Genomic DNA, 25,589 nt, shown 5'->3' on the forward strand with positions numbered 1-25,589 from the left:
GCGGTGTAGGTGTGAGAAGTGTCTGGAACCAAATGAGACACTTAATGGGTTAAAATCCCATACCCCACCACACACGAGTATTTGCCACTTATCTGATATCTTTCGTACCTCGTTAGGAGGCCCTAACGGAGTCTATATTAAATAAACAAACCTGTTCAGTGACCATTGTCACAAACTCGTCTCAACCAGACAATAAAATAACACTAATCATTTCACTAAAATAAAGACATATTTAATCAAATATAAACCTAAGGGTAAAATAGTCCACTAACACTAGCCCGAGTTTCAGTCCGTTACAAATTTGTAACACTGGCCATTTATTTATTTATTTAAAAAAACACAAAAGATGACTTTAATATTAAAACCACAACATTATTTACATCAGTAGATAAATCCACGTAATTAAGTTTAAGTTTACACAACGTTGTTATGTTATTACAAAATACAGTTTACAAAAGTCCACATCAGAGTTAGCACGTCAAACATGTCTTTAACACCTGCACCCATCATAGCTAACAGTACCTAAACCTGCAAGGGTGGAAATGTGGAGGGATTAACATAATGCTAAGTGAATGTAATCTATCTAACAGATATCGCATAAGCACCACACATACGAACATCATCGATAACATGCTAACAACCAACTAGCATACAATAAAAGACAATACGAGAATTGGCAGCTTGTACGAGCACACGACTCGTAGCTGATCATTCTAGGGTCTACTGATAGTCCTTGCTACTCGATTCAGAGTATAGTTATCCGGGCGCAGGGGATGCGTCATTCAAAACTATACTCCACAATCGGTAGCCCTTGGACCCAACTTTATCAGGCTCGGTTGACCTCATACGAACTCTAACCTCCACAGGCCCGGTTACGAATCCCTAGCCTCTGCACGACCGACTGGTGTCAAACACAGTGCGCACATAATATCACATAATAACAGTAAGCATGCAATCATCTAACTAGCATGTCAACCATTATATAAACATGGCAATATCACTAAACCAAAGCATGGTAAAAGAGTTAATCATAGTAGCATGACATGCTACTTAAACTGTATCCGGATATAGACTCACTCACCGATTACCAGCTACAGCTCAGTTATCTAACTTTGAGCTTCTTCCTTGTTCTTATCGTCTGAGAAAAATATAAAACAAGTTAGTATAGTGCTCTAATTAAAATTAGTCACACAGGCAGCATAACGGCTAAAAACGGGCTCTTTTCACAAAATTTTCCCAAAAAGACAAACTAATCTCGGTAGAGGGTCTTTCGACAGTCGGTCAAGTGTCTAAACACATGGCTGACTGAGTAGAGACACACTAAACTGAGTAGACATACGGCCTACCAGAAAAGAGACACGGTCAATTGTCTCGAGAAACTCGGTCGAGTGTGTTCTTGAGCTGCAGCAGCAGCAAACTTACGAGTTTCGCCAAAAAGTCACCAAATCTCGATCATGGACTCGATTTTTACCTCAAAATCAACCATATCTTATTTATAAAACCTTTTGGGACATAAACCCAGAAATTTTAAACACATACAACATCAAATCGTACCAATTTTGACATCAAACCTCACTTTGGCAAAACCTAACTTTAAAACCCATTTTAACACAGGTTCAAGCATGAAAACACACAAATCTTATTGTTAGATTCACAAAGACACAAGGAATAGATTTCTAACACAAATCAGACTTCAAATCGAGATCTAGAGAATTAGGATTTTCAAAGGAGAAGAAAGTTAGGTACGGTGTAGGTGTGAGAAGTGTCTGGAACAAATGAGAGATAAGATTTGATATTTTACACTTAATGGGTTAAAATCCCATACCCCACCACACACAGGTATTTACCAGTTATCAGATATTTTTTATACCTCGTTAGGTGGTCCAAATTAAATAAACAAACGTGTTATGTGACTATTGTCACAAACTGATCTCAACCAAACAATAAAATAACACTAATCATTTCACTAAAATAAAGACATATAACTAACAAATATAAACCTAAGAGCAAAATAGTCCACTTACATCTAGCCTGGGCTTCTGTCTGTTACAGTGGGAGTTGGTGCTATTAGTAAGAGTCTGAATGATTTTGAGTTCGATGCTCCCAAATTTGATAAATCTTGTAATAAGTCTTTGGTGGATTTGGATTTTGTTTTAATTCCGTTAATGGTTCAGTAGATCTTTATGCTGATTTTAATAAGATGATGGATGCCATAGTTAAAGAGAGTGAAAAGGTTAATGCACTTTCAATTATTTCGAGTGATACTTCGTTGCCTACGGTTAAGAAGAAAGTTAGAAAGCAGAGAAAGAAAAGATTGGTTCAAGGGGAGGAGATGGAGCAATTTGGGGTCTTTATTAGAGATATTTGATGACGGGTTGTCTAGGTGGGTTATGTGACTTTACGACGCTAGATGGTTTCCAAACTTTTGGTTGTTTTGTAGATTGGTCACTCTCTTCGTTTTTTTGTCATTATTTCGTTGTACTCTTTACAGTGTATGTTGTTTGTCGTGAGCTTTTGCCAGTTTTTGTTAGTTTAGCTCGATAGTTTTCTTTTGCTCGTATGTTTCATAAGAGTTTCATTTTCTGATGAGTTCTTATTTGGTTATACAAGTTTTCTGTTTTATGCCAAAAAAATGCCCCTTATTAAGTTTATATAACAAAACCATTTTTTTTACATTGAATATCCTTTGGACAAGTATACATAGTTTAACAAATGTATAGAAATCAAATTGATAATGAAGTGTTTATGATCACCACTTTATTAAACCATTTTAGATTAATATATTAAAAAAATATATATCGTTTTTATACATTAAAAAGTTTGAAACAATAAATGGGAAAGAAGGGATAATTATTTTTTAACACTAGTCAAATTATATTATAGTAATATATATTACGTATTACTCCATAAGTCCCCATTTTTTTTTATTGAAAGTCAAGACTCCAAAGTGAGGTTGGTGGGATTAAACTTGTGTCTCCTTTGAAAATTCCCAAGCATCCAACCACTCAACCACCTTTGTGGGGTTCATACGTCCCCATTTAATAGTGCTCAATAAAAAAAATAAACACATTAAAAATGTCATCAGCACATCGTACTTTTTTGTTCACTTTCATACCCTTTACTTTTTACCTACTTTTTATTTTACATACATAAAAAATGGTATAAAACAATTTTATATTATTATTATTATTATTATTATTATTATTATTATTATTTTTTTTTTTTTTTTTTTTTTTTTAAAGGCAAGTAAGTTTTATAAAAATATAAAAGGTAGACGAAACAACATCTAGCAAGAAGCTAGAAAAGACCCAAGACCACACAGAACAATTATACGCAAGAATAAAACAGAGACTCGAACAATGGAAACACACTAGCACAAATACACAACAAACAACGCTTCACGACTATCTAATTAAAACTACGTTTCCGAATCCGAAGACGCGCAGGAGGAGCAACATGAGCAGCAAACATCGTCCTCTTCCGAGTCTTTCATCACATTCTCGATAAAAAGTCTTTCGTGTCATCGAAAATTATCACGACGTCGGTTACGTTTCATATTTTTCCGACCCCAAACATGTTTAATGAAGTGACTTTTAATCAGAGGATGGACTTGTTTTTATTTTGCACGAAAACGAGCAACCGCGGTTTGGATTAAATTAGAGGCCACTTCGCAATCATTTTCGAATGGGCTAGGATCAATCTCGTCACAATCTTCCAGGCCTGACCAAATTGAAGAAAGGCTGTCCTTTTCAGAAGTAATTGAACACTCTGGCCCAATTGTTTGATCCGGCCCAACATGAATTTGAAAATGCATTGGAACTTGCAAGGGACAAGAAACAGAATCACGCGTGCTGTTGAAGTCCTCGGAACCATCATAGCTCACCTTGGAAGTTGTACCCTGATCACTCGACTTTTGAGCTTCATCCGACCTCTGAACGGAGACAACTTCCTGTAAGGATACCGGAACCGGAGGATCGTCGGACAAAGATCTATCATCGTTGGTTTCACATGGCCTGATCTCACCTTCTTCCACCTCGTCGCAACCCTTTGCAGGTACCCAGTTACTTTGTTCATCCACTGGAGTTTCTTTGTTTTCCTCAACAATGAGTCGATTAAACTCATCCTTGTATACCGATTCTGATTTCTCACTTGTCGATTTCTTTCCCTCACCCGAAAGTTCGTTATTATCCACGGATTTATCAATGGCCAGTTTCGATTGGAAACCTCCATCAACGATGTCGACTTTAAGCTTGTTTACTTCAACCAGCGTCCAAGATAGCCGGTCCTTGTTGAAGCTAAAAACAAGTTTATGATTGCTTATCGAATCAGGTAAGTCGAAAACAATCCATTTACCTTCGAATTTTATCTCAATGTGATTAGGGTTAGTAATCTGTGAAACTTTGGGGGAATGGTTAGAACTTGCAAGTGATTCTGCAAAGTTCTTCCCATCCCATCTTGATGTTTTCGAAGATCCCAGATTCCAGGGGGCCGGAGGGAAGTCTTCGAAACCGGCGATATTCAATTTGGAATCTTGATTTTTACTCGATGAATGCTTAACATCATTCATCTCCAACGCTTTGTAAGCACAAATCCATCTACCATTGACTTGTATGGTGTTTAACACTCTTGCAAAAGAATCAATAAATGCCTTCAAAACGAACAAACCCGAATCGTTGGCCACTAGACAATCTCTTACGTGCAAAGTACATGTCTTTAAGTGTCCCGTATTTCTCGATAATTCTCCGACAATTATCACGAGACCATGTTTTTGAAAAATTGAAGATCAAGAACGAAGTAACATGAATATCACTCGAATTTGAGAACGAAAAGTTGTTTGGCTTCGACATGGAGATTACATCATCGACCACCAGAAAATAGGGTGGAGGAGATGGAGAAGAGGGTGGCCGGAATGGATGGTGAATGGGTGTTGAATAAGTAGCAAGAAACTAAGAATTGTAATCACTTGTATTTTTGTATTTTGTTGGAGGTAAGTTATATTGATGATTTTATAAACATAAATCGATAAATCTTTATCTGTATCTATATTTGTGTTTGATTATTGTTGGTGTTGAAACGACCCAAAGAAAGTATATGACCAAGATGATTTGTTATTATTATTATTTTAATTTTAATTTTTTAAAATAGACTATTAAATTAGGAAATTTAAAAAAAAAACAAGCTTATCAAATTATGACGAAGGAGGTATTATGATTTAAAGAGACTACCTCTACCTACGAATTGCAAGTTTTAATATTACGTAAAATCATGTAAGCATGATAACATTTAGTGTGAACGTAATATAAAAACTAATCTTTATTAAATAAAAGTAAGCGATATCATATCATTTATTGACGAATTCTATAATAGGCGGTGATCGATTAAAAGACTAGCCGAAATTGCGATGCGTTTGATTACCTCTTAATTGAATGGTTCAGCGTTGAATGACATATGATGCTGAAATTTGGGTGCGTTTGTACCATTCAGCATTCAAACGTGTTTGTTTCTTACAACTCCTGAATAACATATGATGCTGAATGATTTAGTATTTGACACTTAATCATTCGGAGTTCAAATACTCCCTTAATCATTAAACACAAATTTTATGAAATATCCTCTCTAAATTATATATATAAATAACAATAACAATATTAAACAACTACCTCATATATTAACCAATAACCACCAAACTATTGGTTGAGCGGTAAAAATCTCAGTTGGTTCTGAGATTGTATTTTTGAAAAAATATGTGCATGTTCAAATCTTAAGTGGAGAGTTTCACTTTGTGGAGACCAAACAGTTAACCTAAGGCATATCGGGTACGCTTTGCGCGATGGATGCGAGAAGTTTCTTCCTAACGGGTGTGTGGGTGGCAAATGAGATGATGTAATGCCAAAATTGTCGTTAAAAAAAACTACATACCACATATATTATTATTTTATTATTCTATATATCTAAACGACATAGGACAAATGAATAGTGAACTTTTTAAGGTTCACAAATTTACACCAACCTTTCTAATTTTTTATAATTGAACCACACCCTTTATAATAGTTAACTTTATAGTTTTTATAAACTTATCACAAACTTTTCAGATTTTATAATTTAACCATAAAACTTCTCATTCATTATAAATCGCCCACGTAATTTTTACTATCTAACAACTACTCATTATTATTATTATTATTATTATTATTATTATTATTATTATTATTATTATTATTATTATTATTATTATTATTATTATTATTATTATTATTTCACATAATTTTCAATTTATTATTGTTTAACTTTTTTCCATATTACAGATTAACCACGTAACTCATTTTCTAATAACTGTTTTATTGTTTATATATATATATATATATATATATATATATATATATATATATATATATATATATATATATATATATATATATATATATATATATATATATATAGTTTTTCCTATTTCATTAAATAGTTTGTACCAATCGTTAATGTACGTCTCACTTTATTGATTGATCATTTGGGTCTTTTCTCTCGACAAGACTAAAACTAAAACAAAAATGATGAATAATTACTTTCACGCTTATTACAAATCAATCACATAAGTATTTTGGGTTCTTCCTCGACAAAACGAAAAATAAAACAAAAAAGGTGATAAATAGTTACTTTTTCAATAATTATCTATGTAATTAATGTTAATTAAGAGTGAAAAACCGGCGCAAAGTCAGGTCGCCCAACTAGTTATAACTAAAAGCTCAATCGTTATAGAGTAAAAGGGGAAATTATGTGCGCTTCTAGTTCATGCTAAGGGTGCGTTTGTTTACCTCTTAATGTAATGGTTCAGTAGAATGTTGAACCATTCAGTATTCAGTGCGTTTGTTTCCGACCTCTGAATGACATATGGTGCTGAATGGTTCAGAATTAAGCTCTGAACCATTCATAGCAGAAACACTCTCTTAACCATTAAGAGCCTAAATTTTCTGTAATATTGTCCTGAAATCATATCCTAATCACTTAACTAACAAGTATATTAAATTTTTTATTAATGTAACACGTTAATAAGGTAGTTTTACTCAGTTCATATCGTTCATTCTAAATGATTATCAAACAGCTTATTTTCATTCAGAGCAAACTTTATTCAGATGCTCTGAACCATTCAAATTCTGAACCATTCAACATTAAATCGTTCAATATTTCAAACGCACCCTAAATGTTAGATAAAAAAAACTATACATCATTCATCATTCATATTTTTCATAAGAAACGAATGATCAGAAAGCTTACTAATAAACCCCTAGAAAACGCTGATAAAATTGTAATTAACTTGTTCGTAAAATATTAATCAAATTGTACACTACTCCGTATCATGTAAGTTAATAGTAGAGTAGAATAATTATTTTGACCAACACTAAAAGGGAAGTAGCTATCCAAATAACGTCTTAGACAGGGGGAAGGACTTGATATTAACGTTGTCCTTTTTCATTTGTCAAACGTGATTTACGGGGTGAAGAAGCCATTTTAACTAATTGTTTTAAATTTTATTTACACAAAATTACACGGCTGGTCCCTAAATTTGTCTAAATGTACACTTATGGACTTAGTTTTTTTACGTAGATGACTAAAGTTTGCACATATTGCGTGGTTGGATCCCAACACAAACAACCATTAGTTCGATTCCATTAAACCTGCATGTGTGCACATTATAGCACAAATATATATTACGGCTTATATACAAGTCTACGGAATCATACACAATGAGCACTTAGATATCCGATTATATGTATAATTTGTATATACATATTTGTAATCACCAAATAGAGTGAAATGATATGAGACGATATTAACTAGTCTAGTTAATTCATTATTAACTAATAAGTTTGATTTATTAATTATTAGATATCGATAATTGATTAGTAATTAAGTGTTAATTATTAATTATGAAATTACTCCAAGACAAGCTATTATTTTAGAAGTTTGAAGGAATTATCTTAGATTATTTTTAATGGCGATGGGCAAAAGTGACGTGTTTGGGGGTGGAGTGGGGTGCTTGGCGGTGACGTTGCAGACGTATTGGTAAACAAGAAAATAATGAGGTGACGTTTTGAGTGACGTGTTGGCAATATGGGTGTGTACTTTTAATTTCTTTTTCATTTTTTTATTGTATAATTTATGTTTTTGTTATTATTTAGTTTAATTAGTTAGATTATTATTCTATAATTATAATAACAAATTAAATCAATAAAACACACTTAAATCAAAATTAATTACGATTACAATTTATTTAAAGTTCTAAAAATTGAAAATTACAATAGTTAAATAGTTCTAATATACTTACTTATTAAAAATCCTAATAATAGAAAATTACAATAATTAAAAAATCGTAGTACAATTGTGTAGTACTACTTATTAAAAAGTTTGCAGCCCAAGATGAGAGTCGTTACTTGAACTTATCGATGAGATTGTGCCAAGAAGAGATTCGATTCATACTACATCCAATAGGATATCCCAAGATTATCTTCATACTACAGCTTGGTAGATAAATTTCGTTCAAAATTATCTTCATGGAATGCTAGTCTTATATCTTCCGACGGTAGATTTTAACTTTAGTTAAATCTGCAATGGGGAGTATCGGGATTTATTTGTTTATCTCATTTTATATGTCCCGAATCAGTTTTAAAGATACTTGAACCGATTAGGGCGAGATTCTTTTGGGGTGGTAAGAACTCGGTAAGAAAAATGTCATGGGTGAAGTGGGATAAAACTTTAGCTCCTTTCGATAAAGGCGGTATTAATATAGGGAGCCTCAAAGCTTTCAATCTTGCGTTAATTCACAAGTGGCGTTGGCGGTATCTTAATTGCCCGGATGATTATTGGGTAAAGGTGATTAAATCCATTATGACAATATCTTCGAACAAACACATAGTCAAACCAACACTTGGTGGTCGACCATTGTTTCCACATGCACAGAATCTATGTCTAAAGGTTATTTACCTAGTGATGTCTTACGCATGGAGGTTGGAAATGGTAAAAGCATTCGTTTTTGGCATGACCTTTGGTGCGGAGAAATGGTCTTATCATCTCGTTTCGATCATTTGTTTCATTTGGATATTAATAAGAATAACAAGATAGCGGATAAATGGTTCGATGATGAGTGGCATTAGACTTGGTCTAGACAAATTATTGGAGGACGTAACTACCAAATGCTCGAAGATATGCTGAATGTTATCTCCTTCTGTCACATTTCGGACCGTATTGATTCCTGGAATTGCTCGCTGAGTACGGATGGGAGATATACGTTAAAAATTGCACGTGAACATATCGATCTTAAAATGCTTCCTTCTTCAGCAGTTAAAACATGTTGGTTTAAGTTCTTTCTGAGGAAAGTAAACCTTTTTTTGTGGCGGTTCAGGTTAAATTCGCTACCGGTTTGTTGGAATTTGTCCGCGAAAGGTATTGATATTGATTCTGTAGTGTGCCCGGTTTGTTCTAATGGTATTGAGTCTAGCGACCATTTGTTTTCCGAGTGCCAGATGATGTTGGATCTTTAGTCAAAGGTGCGTGTTTGGCTAAATTGTGGCATGCCATCTTTCTCTTCTTGGAACACTTTTATGAGTTGCATCGAGGGCGTTCACTTAGCAGATACAAAAAAGAAACGGATTGTTGCTATTGTTACCACTCTACGTTGGGCGATTTAGAGATATAGAAACGACATTGTTTTTAACGATTCTTTTTGTTGTAGAAGTAGTCTTTTTGATTTTATTAGATTACTTTTCTTTTCGTTGGACTAAAAATAGAAGTCATTTAGTTTCTAATTGGAACTTATGGTTTTCTATTCCTTTGTAATTCTCCCTTAGCGCCTTGCTATGGAGCGTGTTTTATTAATATACACAATTTTTGCCGTTTAAAAAAGGGATATCCCAAGAACTTGAAGAGAAACTCGCTAGCTTCACAACCCGATGTAGAAGCCATTATAATAACCTCCTGATGATCAACTCCTACACCATATAAATTAGATTTTGCAAGATTGATTTTTAAACCCAAAGCTATATTTGAAAGTTCATTATAAATAGTGTGTGTGAATCAAAATAAGGTGTGTGAATTCAACAAAGATGGGATTTATACCTTCAACGGCCCCCACCCGAATATGACTCTAGTAAAACTCTAGTTAATCGAGGTTGTTGGCTACCGTCAGATTAGTAGACAATGAGGATGATCTTGTGTTGTGGCCCTTGCATATTATGATGTTTGGGAGATTGATAGGTTACACTCGTGGTAATCTTTGGTATTGTGTTTTCGACAAGTGTTTGGGAGTTTGATAGGCTCGACTACCATTTGGGCTTTTTGGCTAGTTAGAAACAATCTCGAGTTCATTGGAAAGTCTTCATTTTGGTCGAGCATTGTTTGTATCTTAAACTCAAAGTCTTTATACGAGTAACTACTTATAAACTTTGTCATTGGCATCAATTTTTTGTGTTCTTTTAGGCTACCACGTTCAAGCTATGCTATAGCCTTCAATTCTACGTTTGAAATCTTAACCAGTGGATTCTTCGTCATTCGGCTTAATCTTGTTCGATCACTTTCAAGTTGATAGCTTGGATGTTGTTTGTTGTGCTCCTTTTTCAAGTTGATAGCTAGTTCATTTATTTTCAAGTTATTTTCCTTTCAGTTTGTATGTAATTGTACTATTGCACACCTTTGAAGCCTTCATCTTTTTGATGAAGACCTTCTTTCGTATTTGTAATATTTGTTTTTTCGAAAAAAAAAAAACTCTCATATATACGAATAGATAAATTAAATATACCTTTAAGAAAATAAATGGTCATGAATATGAAACCACTATAAATGGTTTTTTAAAAAGCAAAAGAATTTGTATTATATAGTGAATTTACAAAATACAAAAAAAAAAAAAAAAAAAAAAAAAAAAAAAACCCTCCCAATTTCTTTCCTACGGCTCCTTTCTTTCTCATCTTCCCACTCATCAAAAACTCTAATTTCTCACGCCGCCTTCCTCTGATCAGATCTGTTTCTCGTTTTGTAGCCCTCTTTTCTTCCTTCATCCACCGGCAACTAGCCGGTGTCTTCGACCTTCTGATTGGACATGGGTAAGAATTCGGGAGGCAACAACAAGAAGAATAAAGGCTCGCAATCGATTGCAAAGGTATTGCGCAGCCGAACTATTGGAGGTGAAGACAAGATCGATGTTAGCGATGACGCATCATCTAAGAGTGAAACTGAGAAGAAGACTGATGATCGTAAGATGGATGTTCCTGAGATGTCAGCATCGAAGCAAACTGAATCGATGACTAGTGATGAGGCAGGTAATCGTTCCACTCCATCTGCTACTTCTGTTTCTCCAACTGGTACTTCTGTTAATGTAACAATAGATGAGGGTGTGGGACCACATACCAAGAATCAAGCTGTTGTTATGGGCAAGGACCAAATAAGTGTTAAAACAGGTTCAGATTCTTCAGACTCTTCTGATGAAGAGGTCGAACTCGAGATCAAGGATCGTGTAGAGAGAGTTGGGGATATTGATTCTCCAAAGAACAAAGTTGTGGATCTTGATCCTCTTGAACAAGAAAAACAGTCGGTTCTTAATGGTTCGATGGAGGATACGTATGGGAGTGAAAAAGTTCCTACACCTTATGTTTCGTATTCTCAGGCGGCTGGGGGACCAAGTAAAAAAAAGACAGTGGACTTTAGGTTCATTGAGCCTTCTGCTAGTTTGGAAGATGGTATAGATGTGGAGTTGCCGCTGGCATCTATTCTTGAAGTGAATGAACGGTACAACAATACTCTTTATGGATACTTTCTAGGCCAACGAGTAGCATATCCGGTTGTTAAAAACTATGTTACAAACGTATGGAAGAAGTTCGGTTTGGAAAAAATAATGATGAACTCTAAGGGTTTCTTCTTCTTTAAGTTTGCTTCGGAAACAGGATTGCAAGGAGTGCTAGAATCGGGCCCATGGATTATACGTTCAACTCCTATAATTCTTAACTCATGGCCTCCTGATGTTTCATTAACAAAGGAGGATTTAACCCGTGTCCAGGTTTGGGTGAAGATACATGATGTCCCTATTGCAGGATTTACTGAGATAGGATTGAGCGTCATAGCATCAAATATTGGTTATCCTTTGAAGTTAGATTCATACACGAGTACAATGTGTTTAGAGTCGTGGGGGAGGCCTAATTTTGCCCGAGCATTGATTGATGTTTCGTCGGATATGGAGTTAAAAGAGAACATCAAAATGGCGATTCCTAGTATCGATGGGAAGAGAAAATCCGTATGTACTTTAAAGGTTGAATATGAATGGAAGCCCCCTCGATGTGCGTCTTGTGCTATCTTTGGGCACACGGAGTCTCAATGTCCAAAAAATGTTACTATAACCGTAAAAATTCAGCCTAAGGATCAAGATTGTTATGTACCAGTTGGCATAAAAAAATCTAATGAGGTAAGCAAGGTTAATAACAAACAAAAGGCTGGATTTGGTGTGGGAAAGCCAAAGCAAAAATTGGTTTATAGGCGCAAGAAGAGTGTGGCCCAAAGTAACACTAATAATAATAATAATAATAATAATAATAATAATAATAATAATAATGGATTGCTGAAAGTTGACCCAATGGAGAAAAGAGATTCGGAAGTTGGGACAAGAGCTCTCAAGTAAAGATTCAAAATTCGTTTGGAGCCTTAAATAATGGTATATATAACTTAATTGATGAGCCAAGCGATGTCGAATCTGATAAAGACGAAACTTCCGAATTTATGGCAGGGAAAAATGTAGGCAAGGAAACGACTACATTTGGAATGAAAAAAGGCTGGTTGTAGTTGTTTGTTCTTGTTTAGTTGAGTAGGTAAATGTCATTGTGTGTGCTAGTCCTTGTGTAGGTAGGTCTAGCTTGTGTTTGTGGTTGTTTGTGAGGCCGTAAGGCGCGCTTACGGTCGTTGTTCTTATTTGTATTTTTATTATTTTTTATAAAAATATTTACCGGGTGAAACCTTTTACCCAAAAAAAAAAAAAAATTTACAAAAAAAATGTAGAGGGAGTATCCAACTATCTATTTATTCACATGTAGGCTGACGACTAAATATGCTAACAGCTGCTTTTAGGCTAAATGATTTTGATTTCTACCTCAATACAACACAACCAATTTTTGGACATCCCACTATATTATTCAACAGAATCACGATGACAGCTTCATAACACTTGTTAGCATATTCCAGATTTTCTGAATATCTCAATGTCGAAGGATCGCTATTAATGGTTATGATTATGAAACCACCCAATCATTGCCTTTCCTAGGATTAACCATTCTAAAGTCATCTGAAGCGTTACCTTCTAAACTGTTTTATATAAAACCCTTTCATAGTTTCATGTGTTAGTTAACTCTGAACCTAACATATTACTCCTTTTCGAAACCCTTTTTTTCAGTTTTAGCCCTAAGCATGGTTGTAAAAGCCAGTCAATTAACAGAATTTTGAAGTAGTCCGACCAAACTAGGCCAAGTCGGTCATAAGTAACCGGTTAACGGGTCAAAATCGGTCAAAAGTCGAAATAATACAAAGTTGGTCAACGTCAACATCCGACTAGTCCTCAACTAATCCAAACGCCTGACATCCAACCATTTAGCCAACTAGGTCCAATGAGTCCAGGTCAACAGTCAAACACATGCGAACCAGGTAATCTAAAAGGAAATTCAAATGATAATATCTTTCATAACACTTTTTACTTGCGAGCACCAGATAAACGTCAGATGGAGCAAACTACACAGCAACTGCTTGGTGTAGGTCAAACAATGATTGACCAGAAATGGACCAAATAATAAACATAATATGTTGTGATAATCTTTACCCTTAAGAACTCTCTTTTCTTGTGTTGCAGCACGACTCTCAAACGCCTTAAACAACAATCAACAGTTTACAAAACTATTGCCGATGAACATAACAAACAACATAACTACGAAAGCAAGAAGCACATCAAAATCCCTAATATTTTTAAAGCATTAAACTAGCAACCCTCCACTCTACTTAACTAGGGAACTGCAATTGATGCCTACCATATCTTAAGTTTTATATATTTACCTTTAATTAATAACTAATAAAGTTTCTGGTACCCTTCATCATCTTTGGGAATGGGCTTTGATGAGTCCATACCTGCATATAGTCGAAATAGGCAGTAGCATTAATGACATCATATTTCTGTATCTCGACAGTGATTATTCATTTATAGGTAAAAATTGATGATTGAGATTCAGCTAAACAGAACAAGAGTCAACCAAAGTGTTTACGCATGCATCAAACAACTTAAGATCATTCATTTTGAGAAACAATAACGTTTTGTAATTATATTTAACATGACAGAGAACAAAATGCGAGCGACTAAACATTACCCAATTTGACCCATTACCTACCCGTTTCGATGAGGCACCTAATAATTCATCGATGTTAGCCGCTTTCTCATTTATGAAGAAAAAGATGAACATCCACATTTAACACTAGCTCTAAAATGAAGAAATGAAGGGGAAAGAATAATAATGAATAACCACATACCAACTTCTCTTATAAGAAGTAAGGAGAGACATGGAACTTTTAAAATTAATACCTTAAACTGGGTCACTTTGGGTTATAAGTTTACCACAAAGGTATCAAATGGGCAAAATCTGTAGATGTAGCTCAATAAAACTGGTCAAAACAGGATGTTCCACTTGGTGTATTTAAATACTTGCAATCTGTTAGTTGTGTGTGTGTGTGTGTGTGCGCGTGTGTTTGATTTTTTAACTATGTATGTACAACTTATATTGTATCGTTATATATCTTAACAATTTGTAAAATTCAAAAAAAGTGAAGTAAAAGTGACAAAACACCTTACTTGTCTATGTTCACCCATTGAACCCATTCTCAACCCACTCATTCTTGCCATCTTTAGATTGCACCTTTAGTTATATACCTAATTGTATTTAAGTTGCACCATGTAATATTCTGCGTGAGTCATTTTCAGCATACCTCAACCAGCATTGAAAAAAAAAAAAAAAAAAAAACTTATATGGTTGCAATTATAATTCTTTTGGGTTAAACCGTTAAAGACATAGCGCAATCGAAGGATCAAGCATAGCAATTGTCAAGGTTGCAGCTCTCGGGCATCTCGGCCGATTTATCGGCGAGAACTCAGCAGAATGGTGTCAGCGTGACATGTGTGGTTATTGTTAATATATACTGTATATCTTAAGATATACCCTAGAACAAGAGTATATGGGGTATGTTTCTAATTTGAATATTAATGTTACATGGTCACAAATAAGTGTACATCATTTATTTATATGTAAATAAATGCTGCCTAAAGTAACAAAGGGATGGAGTATAAGAATAGTTATGTTACCTTTTGTCAGCAAGGATGGCAAAAACTCTTGAATAGACTGATGATGATATTTTAACTAAAGCGGTTAGGGGTGTTAGGTGGTCTGAGCGGAGGTGGCGAACAAGTAACACTCCTACTTGACCGGTCCTGTAGATTATGGTTCCCGGTCTGATGGTTTACGTAGGCATCGAACGTTGGAGCTCCTACTTTTCTCTTGCTTTTAAACCTTCACCTAACACAAACGTGAGAAGCAAGAAACTGGGGAGCAAATTAGCCAACTGTTGCCAGTAGAATTGAATATACCTACCTGTCTTTACGCTTCTCTAGGTATCTTTGAACTGATGCTTTTCTGCTTGCCGAACCTTCAGCTTCAAAATTAATATGCAAAACAAGAAAAACTGTAAAAAAGGAGAAAAGAGAGATAACAGATTCATGCAAAGTCTTAATTTTTTAAGAGCTTAGCTGGTCATACATCATATCATAACCTGGTTTAAACTGAAGCTTAAAGTTGGTGAAAAGGAGCAAAACCCTTGGATCGGATTGACCACCAAAAAAATTTTCGTCCAGTAAGCTTAACCTTTTTCCCAAAATTTATGTGTGTGTCACGTATATTAAAATAAATGATTATTTTATTTATCGTATTCAAATCAAACGATTTAGCAGGTATTGAGCATTAGCAATACACTTTTGGCGACATTTAGCACACCCATCTCGATTGATATGTTTCCTAATAAGTGAACTTGGTTTACTAAGAACTTTTGACCCGATGGAGAGAAAAAAAAACCAGAATCAGGCCATTAATAAGTAAATGTAAATGGGTCGAAGTTGGCACATGATCATTGACCAAATTAAGTGAATATAGAGAATGAACACTGAAGACTGTTAATTAGAAGAAGAATTCAAGCAAATTAAGTGAATATAGGCAACAGGTTATTATGTGTGAATGTGTGAATTGAGTAAGTGTCAAACAAATAACACTGAAAAGGGAAAAAATGGAAACAAATGAGATGACGATTAAAAGCATCGGATATCGCAAAGATAAGACCATAGGAAGGGAAATCACACAAATGCTAAATGATACTAATCCAGCTTCCCCAAAAACTAAGATACAAAGATTTGATATAAAAAGACCACCAAAAAAATCCAACAACAAATTTGCATATTACCGTATGTTTCTTCACGTAATATGTTGCTTTCTTCTCTATGGAGTCGATGGTTGTCTGTCATTCTCACTGTAATGCACAACATATAATACACATTAATAGACCATAAACACTTATAACGAATTACTTAGATAGGCAGATGCACCTTGTAATAAGAAATAAACAAGTGACAGGATTTTAATTGACCAACAATTAAGCCTCTAAGTATTATCTCTGAAAGAACCAAAACTTCTCAAATATTGTTATATTACAAAGGGTCAAAAACCAACCAATTCTTTTGAATATAGAAACATGTAAGCCAACCTATCTATCACTTCACACAAAATATATGGAGAAAATATGTAAAGACATGAGTGTTGAACTCAGAGCCAACTGATTATTGTATTCATTCAAGAAGTAAAGCTGTTAATCTATTTGACCAGAGCAAAATCATCATAAGTTTTGATGCAGAGTAAAATAACCAACCAGAGTCCAGAGCAATTTAGCCATTAACAGGGTCATCCAAACAACATATGAGTAGACTCACTCTGAATGAAATTTGTCTCTACCATGCCAATCTGAACTTAGTAATACTTTTATGGCTCCAAGGCAATTATAATTACCATATTACCTATTAGACAAAACTTATGAATAGTACCAGGGGTACTTTCGTCTTTTCACCTTTTTCCCTATATTTCCCTTTTCCCTTCTTTCTTTCAAGTAACAACACAAAAACCCCCCACACTTTGCTCAAAAATTAAAATCGCTTTCGTCTTTTCACCTTTTTTCCCTATATTTCCCTTTTCCCTTCTTTCTTTCAAGTAACAACACAAAAACCCCCCACACTTTGCTCAAAAATTAAAATCGCTTTCGTCTTTTCACCTTTTTTCCCTATATTTCCCTTTTCCCTTCTTTCTTTCAAGTAACAACACAAAAACCCCCCACACTTTGCTCAAAAATTAAAATCGGCCCCCAACACAGGGGGTTAAACCGTCAAATCAAAATTTTCATAAAATATCTTAAAAACTTATGAATAGTACCAGGGGTATTTTCGTCTTTTCACTTCTTCTTTTTTTTTATATTTCCCTTTTCCCTTCTTTCTTTCAAGTAACAACACAAAAACCCCCCACACTTTGTTCAAAAATTAAAATCGGCCCCCAACACAGGGGGTTAAAGCGTCAAATCAAAATTTTCATAAAATATCTTAAATAAACTCCACTCAAATATTCAACAGGCCATATCTTCTCGCTCGCAGCGAGTTAAATTTTTCCGACACCATCCTTAAACTCGAAATAATTTTATGAACACAATGTCACTAACTATACGCAAAACGGACACTTTTAAAAAAGCTAAATATTTAGGGTACTTTTCATATATGTTGATTTTTCACTCGAGTGCTCCGTAACTAAACACAAAAAAATACATTAAAAATCGAACCCCCGGCGCGAAGCGAGGGTTCGAAAACTAGTTTCAATTATTAATTCCTAATACTATACTTTCATCATGTTAATGATCTGAACTATCACATACATCTAGTAATAAGATGACTAACCTGTTTGCAATATGGGCGAGACCATGTCAGGAATATCTGGGCCCACATGGATGCTTGAACCTTGCAACATGTTTGCATCGACTGGACCTTCCTGAGGAAACTGGAGCGGGCTTGCAGCAAGCTGCAACAGCGCATGTGCCTGAAATTGCTCAGTTAGTGACATCAGTGTGTTAAAAGCTGAAGTTGGTATAAGATATACGAGTATCATATACCTTATCAGCTGGGATATCATCATAGACATTCACCTTTCCACTGTAGAATATGGTCATTTGTCCTTTTGTCACTTCGGTCACTTCTGTCCCACCACCTATCCTGGAAGATTCAGGTAAAAAAAGTTGGTCATCTAGGCTCCACATCAACTGTATAAGCCTAATTTTGACTAATCTGGTGTTTCTTAGGGTTCACGTAATTAACTATATTAATTTTTCCAGCATATATTATATTATTATTCCTATGGTATTATGAATGTGATACACAATTTAGTATGCTTATGAATGCAAATGCCCTAAGCAAAAGTTCAATGTAACAACCTTACACTCTAGGAACGACATTATCATAATATAAGACCTAAATGGAACTTCAATGATTTACTTCCAACAATACTTAAAAAAGCATTCCATGATTAACTAGCATCAAAACTCAAAAAACCTAACTAATAATCAACAAGAAAAACTAATATACGATAATGTTAAACAATCCTATATAACCACCTTCCACTTATCAAATGAAACAACATTCAAAATGCAATATGGATAAGAATAAAATCTAAGTATCAACTCATCTCTAAGGGGATATAATGACATAAAGCTTAACCAATATACATTTAAAAGGCTAAAATTTAACTAGTTACCATGGACCAGTAACATGAGCAGGAACATGAGCAGGAACGTGAGCAGAATCATTTTCACCCAAAAGTTCAGTCTTCTCGGTTTCTTTCCGAGGACCAGGTACCGATTCTTCAGCTGAAAGCGAGATCTCCGTATCCGCACTTGTTCCTTTTTGGACCTACATTTCACATTCTTTATTAATTAATCAATATTATCACTTAACACAGTAAACTAATTATACCTTAAATAAGAATATATATACAAAAGCCCCTTTAGTAACAATATTATATTAACATTACCTGTTTCAATCAATTATGTCCTATGTATTAGAATAATAAATAAAATATAATACTCCATATTAGATATATGTATATTATAATAGTGTAGCATAAACATATAGTAATAAAAAAATAATTATTTAAACTAAAAAAAAAATAAAACGTACACGAGTGGTTGGGGTTTGGTGTTGCCTAGGAGTAATGTACAACTTCCGGCCACGATCACCGGACTCCGGCGCCGGTTCAAGTAACGATTTAAGCATAATTACTTGCTGGATCGCTTGTGATTTATTCCACGAAGGCCGTCTCATACCTAACAGAATTAAATACAAAATAATTAATTAATAGATAAAACCTATGGAAAAGGAAAAATGATAAGCGGTAACTGTAAAGTTAACGGACCTTTTTGTTTGAGGTAACGGCGGCAGTCCTCACGAGTGAGCTGTGAAATGTCGTCTTCAGTGAGCTGGTGAAGTGGTTTATCGAGTGCTGACATGGCGGTGGTGGTGGAAAACGGTGGATCGTCAGTTGACATGGTTTGACTGGCGGAATCAAAGTTGAAAGTTGAAATTGGTGATGATTTTTGCCCCAAATTATTAGATTAAATTTTTTTAATAAAATTATGAAATTGGTGTGAGAATTGGGGGTGAAATAGTGTGAGTATTTGTCGTTTAAGTTTGGGACAATTTAGGCGCCGCGTCGGTTTTAAGGGTAGTTGATTATCCAATGAAAATGCTGCAACTTGGCACCCCGTACTGCCACGTTTATATATTACGATATATATTTTTATTTTTATTAATTATTAACTAGCGTTATCTTTTTTTGGAACAGCCATTTAAATATAAACATACTCACTCTAGAAAGGAAAACAAACAAGGATTACAATGGCTTATAAAGCCAATCGTTTTTAGAGATATTACATTTGATTCTATATCTAATCCAATGATAAGAAAAATTACATATAGAGTCAAACAATTCACTTTTCTTCATCTTTTTCTGTCCGAATATCACGTTGTTTCTGAATCTCCACATAATGCACATGTACGCCACCATAATGATATACAAGTGATCTTTAATTCTAGCTATAAAATTCCAATTATTGAGCCAAAACAAAGCTTGACTCCAAGAACAAAAATGAGGCATATCTACATTAGTCCAAAGTTGAATCCTCGACCATACTTGACGAGCAATTGACACTCAAACAAAGCATGATTAGTGGACTCAACACAAAAACCGCAAGTAGAACAATTAATACGAGGAATTTCTAAACCTTTTTTTGAAAGATTAAGTCGCGAAGGAAGCTTGTCCAAATCTACCCTCCATACAAAGATGTCGACTTTGCGGGGCAAGGTAGAAACCCAACGAGTCTGATGATCTATCGAAGGTAAGCAATGATCGTCAATAATCCTTCTGCCATCTTTCACTCTATAAATACCTTCCTTTGACATAGACCACAACCGAGAGTCCGCATTCTCTGACAACGAAAACGAACTTACCATAGCATTCAACTCTTCCAATGAAGCAAGATGACAGCATGAAGTTAATGGCCGAGACCAATTCCAATGCCACGCACCATCAAAAAATCTGTCCGCAATCTTACAATCACTATCGATTTCAAGAGCAAATAGTACATTAAACTTGGACGTAAGTGAACAATCTCCGAGCCACATATCTTTCCATAACTTTGTATTTGATCCATCACCTATCTTTTTCTGAAAAACATGATTGGAAATGATATTTTGATCATGTAAGAAATGCCATGATGAACAAATGGAACTCCAAACCCCACGATTAACAAGTCTAGGAGCTGCATGACCAACACCATCTCCATGAATTGATTTTATAACTTTTACCCACAATGCTTTATCATCAATCAAAAATCTCCATTTCCATTTTAATAAGAGCGCCAAATTGAAAGCATTTAAACTCCCCACATTAAGACCACCTTTATTGAAGGGAGCGAGAACTTGATTCCAATTAATCCAAGTCATCTTTCTCCCTTCATCACCACATCCCCAAAAAAATTCGAACGCTTACTCCCCAACCTTTTAATCACACCGCTCGGACATTTAAATAAAGAAAGAAAATAAATGCCCAAACTACCTAGCACTGATTTAATAAGAGTCAATCTACCTCCCATTGAAAGCATACTACCTTTCCATTTAGATAATTTTTTATCGAACCGATCCTCTAACACCTTACAATTTATGGATAACTTCATGTTAGCACCTAGAGGAAGGCCCAAATAATTAAATGGTAAAGTACCTGCTAAGCAGCCCGTGTGAGACGCCATGATATTCAGCTCCATATCCGTCACTCCAATACCGAAAACATTGGACTTTTCAATGTTAATCTTTAAACCTGAAATTTCATGGAATTTTTTAAAAAGTCGAATAATATTTTCCATATCAAGAGTATTCCATTCAGAAACAATCATTACGTCATCCGCATAGAATAAATGAGAAAGGGTAATATCAGAATCATCTATATGTGCTCCTTGTATCAAACCCGAACCCACATATTCCTTCAATAAGATATTAAGACCTTCCATCACAATCAAAAACAAGAAAGGACTTAAAGGGTCTCCTTGACGTAAACCCCTTTTAATAGAAAATTCTGAAGTTGGACTACCATTAATAATGATCGAAGATCTAGCCAACTTGAGGCACATCTGGATCCATTTTCTCCAAGTCGACCCAAAACCTAACCGCATCATCATGTAATCCAAAAACTCCCAATTTATCGTATCATAGGCTTTTTCAAAATCCACCTTGAATAACAATAATTTCCTATTCTTCTTCTTGTACCAATCTATAACTTCATTAAGAATTAACGGGTCATCCAGAATTTGATGACCACCAATAAACGCTGTTTGTTCCGGACTAATGATATTATCAATCACCTTAGCGAGACGAATAGCTAACAATTTAGCTATTTTTTATAAAATGACCCTATTAATGAGATTGGTCTAAAGTCATTCGCACACATTGGTTTTGTAACTTTAGGAATTAAAGAAATAAACGCGGAAGTTGCTCCTTTAGATAATGAACAGCTTGTGAAAGCATGGTTCACAGCAACGATAATATCACTCTTCAATAAATCCCAAAAAGTTTTTATAAAATGAAAAGAAAAGCCATCCGGGCCAGGCGCTTTTTGACTACCACATGACCAAATTGCCATCTTAATTTCATATTTCGGAAACATCTCTTCGAGACTAGAAATTTGATCGGCATTCAACAAATTGGTAGGTGTAATATTAGGAAACGAAGCTACAGGAGGAATGACATCAAATTTTGAAGCAAAAAAATCAAAGAAATAATTTTTAATCTCTAAAGGAGATATAACCCAGCTCCCATCGATAATCATTCCTTTAATTTCACTATTTTGTCTCTGTTTGTTGACCATGCCATGAAAAAAATGAGAATTTTCATCACCTTCAATATCCCATTTGATTCTCGCTTTTTGTTGAATATCAAGATCATCCAACCAAGAAATCTCCTCAATCTCCAAATAACTCTTTGTCCTCTCGTCTAACTCCTCAAGAGAGGCACAAGAGTTCTCCAACTTGCATTCAATCACCTTTATTCTCTCCCGTAACACATGAACACGACTTTTATCCTTAGAACGATTTATTAAAATCCACGCCTTAATCTTATGTTTCAACCTTCTCATCTTCTCATAAAAACCTAAATTCATATCAACTTTTGACCAAGCATTAGTAACAAAATCTATGAAACTATCTCTTTGTAGCCATGAATTAAAAATCTTAAAAGGAATTGGACCAAAATCATTCCGTGAAACATGAAGAAATAACGGAATATGATCTGACCAACCCCTATGTTGGTTGAATGTGGGTTAATGCACTAAACGATAAACTTAAGTATGATTAACCAAAGTGTGATTAACCAAAGAATATGTTTTGATGATGACACATACATATGCATAAGTGATGACTCACATCTTAACATAAAACACGCAAGGTCACTAATCCATACTTTATCTTGCAAACGACCAAGTCAAACATAGGTTAAAGAATGAAATTAAAACTTCAGCTAAACACACGGTCGAGGTACGGTCGACCGCATAGTCAACCGTGAAAACCCAAATTGAATTGCAATGCAGTTTTGTGAAAACAAGTTGCATGGTCGTCACCACAGTTAACCGCAATGCGACCGCAGTTCTCTCTGTTACCATTTTTGACCAAATAAAGTTTAACTAGTTCCCGACATCTATAATTCATGAAAATTTTCTCCACATGCTTAGAATAGATGCCTTCTTCATACTCAACCGAGTTTTGGTCATAAAAACACTAATTGTGATTAATTACGCCTAATGACATCTTAATGACAAATTAACCAAGATTAGGCATAACACATAAGTGGTAATCAACAACTTATGATCTTAATTCTTATCTAGATATCCTTAGTCTGATCATCAAGTACCAACATACTTAAGCCAATGTCACTAGAACAATGATTGCTATTAGAAATGACTTAGTGATTAATTAAGGCTAAATAAGGAACAATGCTCTCAAGGTTAACTAGTAATGACTTGTAATCCTAAAACATACTTAGATACATTTAGGATGGTCACCAAGTCCCAACTAGAGATTGCTCTTCCCTTGTGCATGTGTTGGACATTAATGTGTGCTTACACATTAATCATGTAATGTGTTATATTGCACAATAAACTTATTAAGTGCTTAAATTATAAGTTATGCAAGTATCTATATGATTGATCCTAGAATAACTATCTCTTGCTATGTGAGTATTACTTTCTACTTGCCAATATGCTTAATACTCATAAACTTGTCAACTTGATTAATATGTTTGATATGTGCTCATTAGTTAGGATTCAAGTAACTAACCTACTCTAATAGATTAAGTGTAAAATGGTTCACAATGAAAGTATAGTCAATTGTCTATTTGATCTAGTCTAAGTAACTAAGGGTGATTGCTTATGACTTAACTTTGATGTCTCTACATGCTTCATGATTATCTTATAGAGACATTGTTTAATTAATCTCTAACTAAACTTAAAAAAGATCATGACTTGTGATTAATTGAAACTAGGAAGTTAATGACATAGTGACTAGTCTTTAGAATTGAACCAAAGACATTAATGTGACTAACTAAGTCTTGACCAAACTGAAATTTCCCTAAATATCAATCAAGACACTTCTCCAAGAATGTTGAGTTTACCACTTTTGGAATGATTAGTCACTTTCATGCATTAAGACCAAATCTCACACACTTAATGCATATAGTACTTGTATAGGATGTTTGGTTTCTTTTGCAGGTGCTAGAAGGAGTAAAGGTGCCAAAATGTGGTGTTCAAATTTGAGTCAAACGGCTATACAACGGATACCTAATTTGGACTGGAGTACGCACGGTCGCACCACAGTCAACCGTGCAGGCAACCGTGTGTCAACGGCTATTTTTTGAATCTCACTATAAAAGGCAAACATTTAAGAGCATTTGAAGCTGACCCTTTTGCATATTTCAAAGGCTTATCTCCAGTGATCACAAGTGCATCAATTACTACTCAAATGTGATCAAGCAAGAGAAGATTCTATGATCTTATAGATATAGAATTGGGTTGTTGTAAACTTACTAATCAAAATCATTTATCTTGTGAGTTTGATTAATGTAATGTATGTCCTAGTATTGTGTTAGGATCATCATTGCAAAGTGTATAAGTCTTGTAACTTCAATTAGTAGAAGCATAGGCTAGCTTAGTGATCTACTTTCTTAAAGGGACTTAGGAAGTTGATTAATCTTATTTGGAGATTAATACTTGTCCAAGGTGAAGACAAGTTGATCTAGGTTGGAGTTGATCTTTCAAAGGGAAAGAAAGATTACGTTTGTTGTCTACCAAAGAAGTTGAAGACTTATAAATCGGATCTCCACCGGGTTTGGAGAAAAGTGCTTAGTGAAGCAACAAATTCCGATTAGTGTAATCGGGGAGTGCATTATGGTGGATTAGTTAACATCCACCCGAACCACTATAAATCCTTGTGTCTATGTTCTTTACATTACTTCATTTATCATTTTGAACATATACACTATACACATCAAGTTTGAGTTGAGTTGGTTGATCAAAGTTAAATCGAATTTGGTGATCAATCGAAAAAGTATTAAAAACGTATTAAGTAACTATTCACCCCCCTCTAGTTACTTACAATTGGTATCTGAGCGGTTGCTTAAATCATTGCGCTACAAACGATCGTGAAAGCGTCAAAATTCATTTTGTGCAAAAACTTGAGTCAACGATTCTCGAATCAACTCAAACTATGGGATACTTGGAAGAATTGGTGAAAGAAGCACCAATCTTTGATAAGATGAATATTGATGTGTGGAAATTAAGATTTGAATCTTATCTCAAATCCAAGGATTACTACTTGTGGAGAATAATCAAAGTACGAGACTTTGTACCACAAGCTAGTTC

The 25,589-nt window shown here is 34.7% G+C and overlaps 2 protein-coding genes across 4 annotated transcripts; both read right to left on the reverse strand.

The window, feature by feature from the left end:
* Nucleotides 1-13,733: 13,733 nt before the first annotated feature.
* Nucleotides 13,734-19,767, reverse strand: LOC139843299 (protein TIFY 4B-like). 3 transcript variants are annotated; one of them, XM_071833370.1, is made up of 9 exons: nt 19,545-19,767; nt 19,310-19,455; nt 18,888-19,042; nt 18,283-18,349; nt 18,038-18,176; nt 16,510-16,575; nt 15,651-15,711; nt 15,365-15,569; nt 13,734-14,142 (listed from the first exon to the last, which is right to left on the reverse strand). In XM_071833370.1, exons 1-8 carry the CDS (start codon nt 19,675-19,677, stop codon nt 15,416-15,418), a joined length of 921 nt encoding a protein of 306 aa, XP_071689471.1. In that variant the 5' UTR covers nt 19,678-19,767; the 3' UTR covers nt 13,734-14,142; nt 15,365-15,415. The 3 variants fall into 3 exon arrangements, with proteins under 3 accessions (XP_071689471.1, XP_071689470.1, XP_071689472.1); XM_071833369.1 differs by having other exon boundaries at nt 18,250-18,349; XM_071833371.1 differs by lacking the exon at nt 13,734-14,142 and having other exon boundaries at nt 15,438-15,575; nt 18,250-18,349.
* Nucleotides 19,768-20,287: 520 nt separating this feature from the next.
* Nucleotides 20,288-21,133, reverse strand: LOC139841402 (uncharacterized). Its single transcript, XM_071831621.1, has one exon. It carries the CDS (start codon nt 21,131-21,133, stop codon nt 20,288-20,290), a length of 846 nt encoding a protein of 281 aa, XP_071687722.1.
* Nucleotides 21,134-25,589: the final 4,456 nt, after the last annotated feature.

This window comes from Rutidosis leptorrhynchoides, chromosome 4 (genome assembly GCF_046630445.1).
Source record: "Rutidosis leptorrhynchoides isolate AG116_Rl617_1_P2 chromosome 4, CSIRO_AGI_Rlap_v1, whole genome shotgun sequence".
Classification (NCBI taxonomy): domain Eukaryota; kingdom Viridiplantae; phylum Streptophyta; class Magnoliopsida; order Asterales; family Asteraceae; genus Rutidosis; species Rutidosis leptorrhynchoides.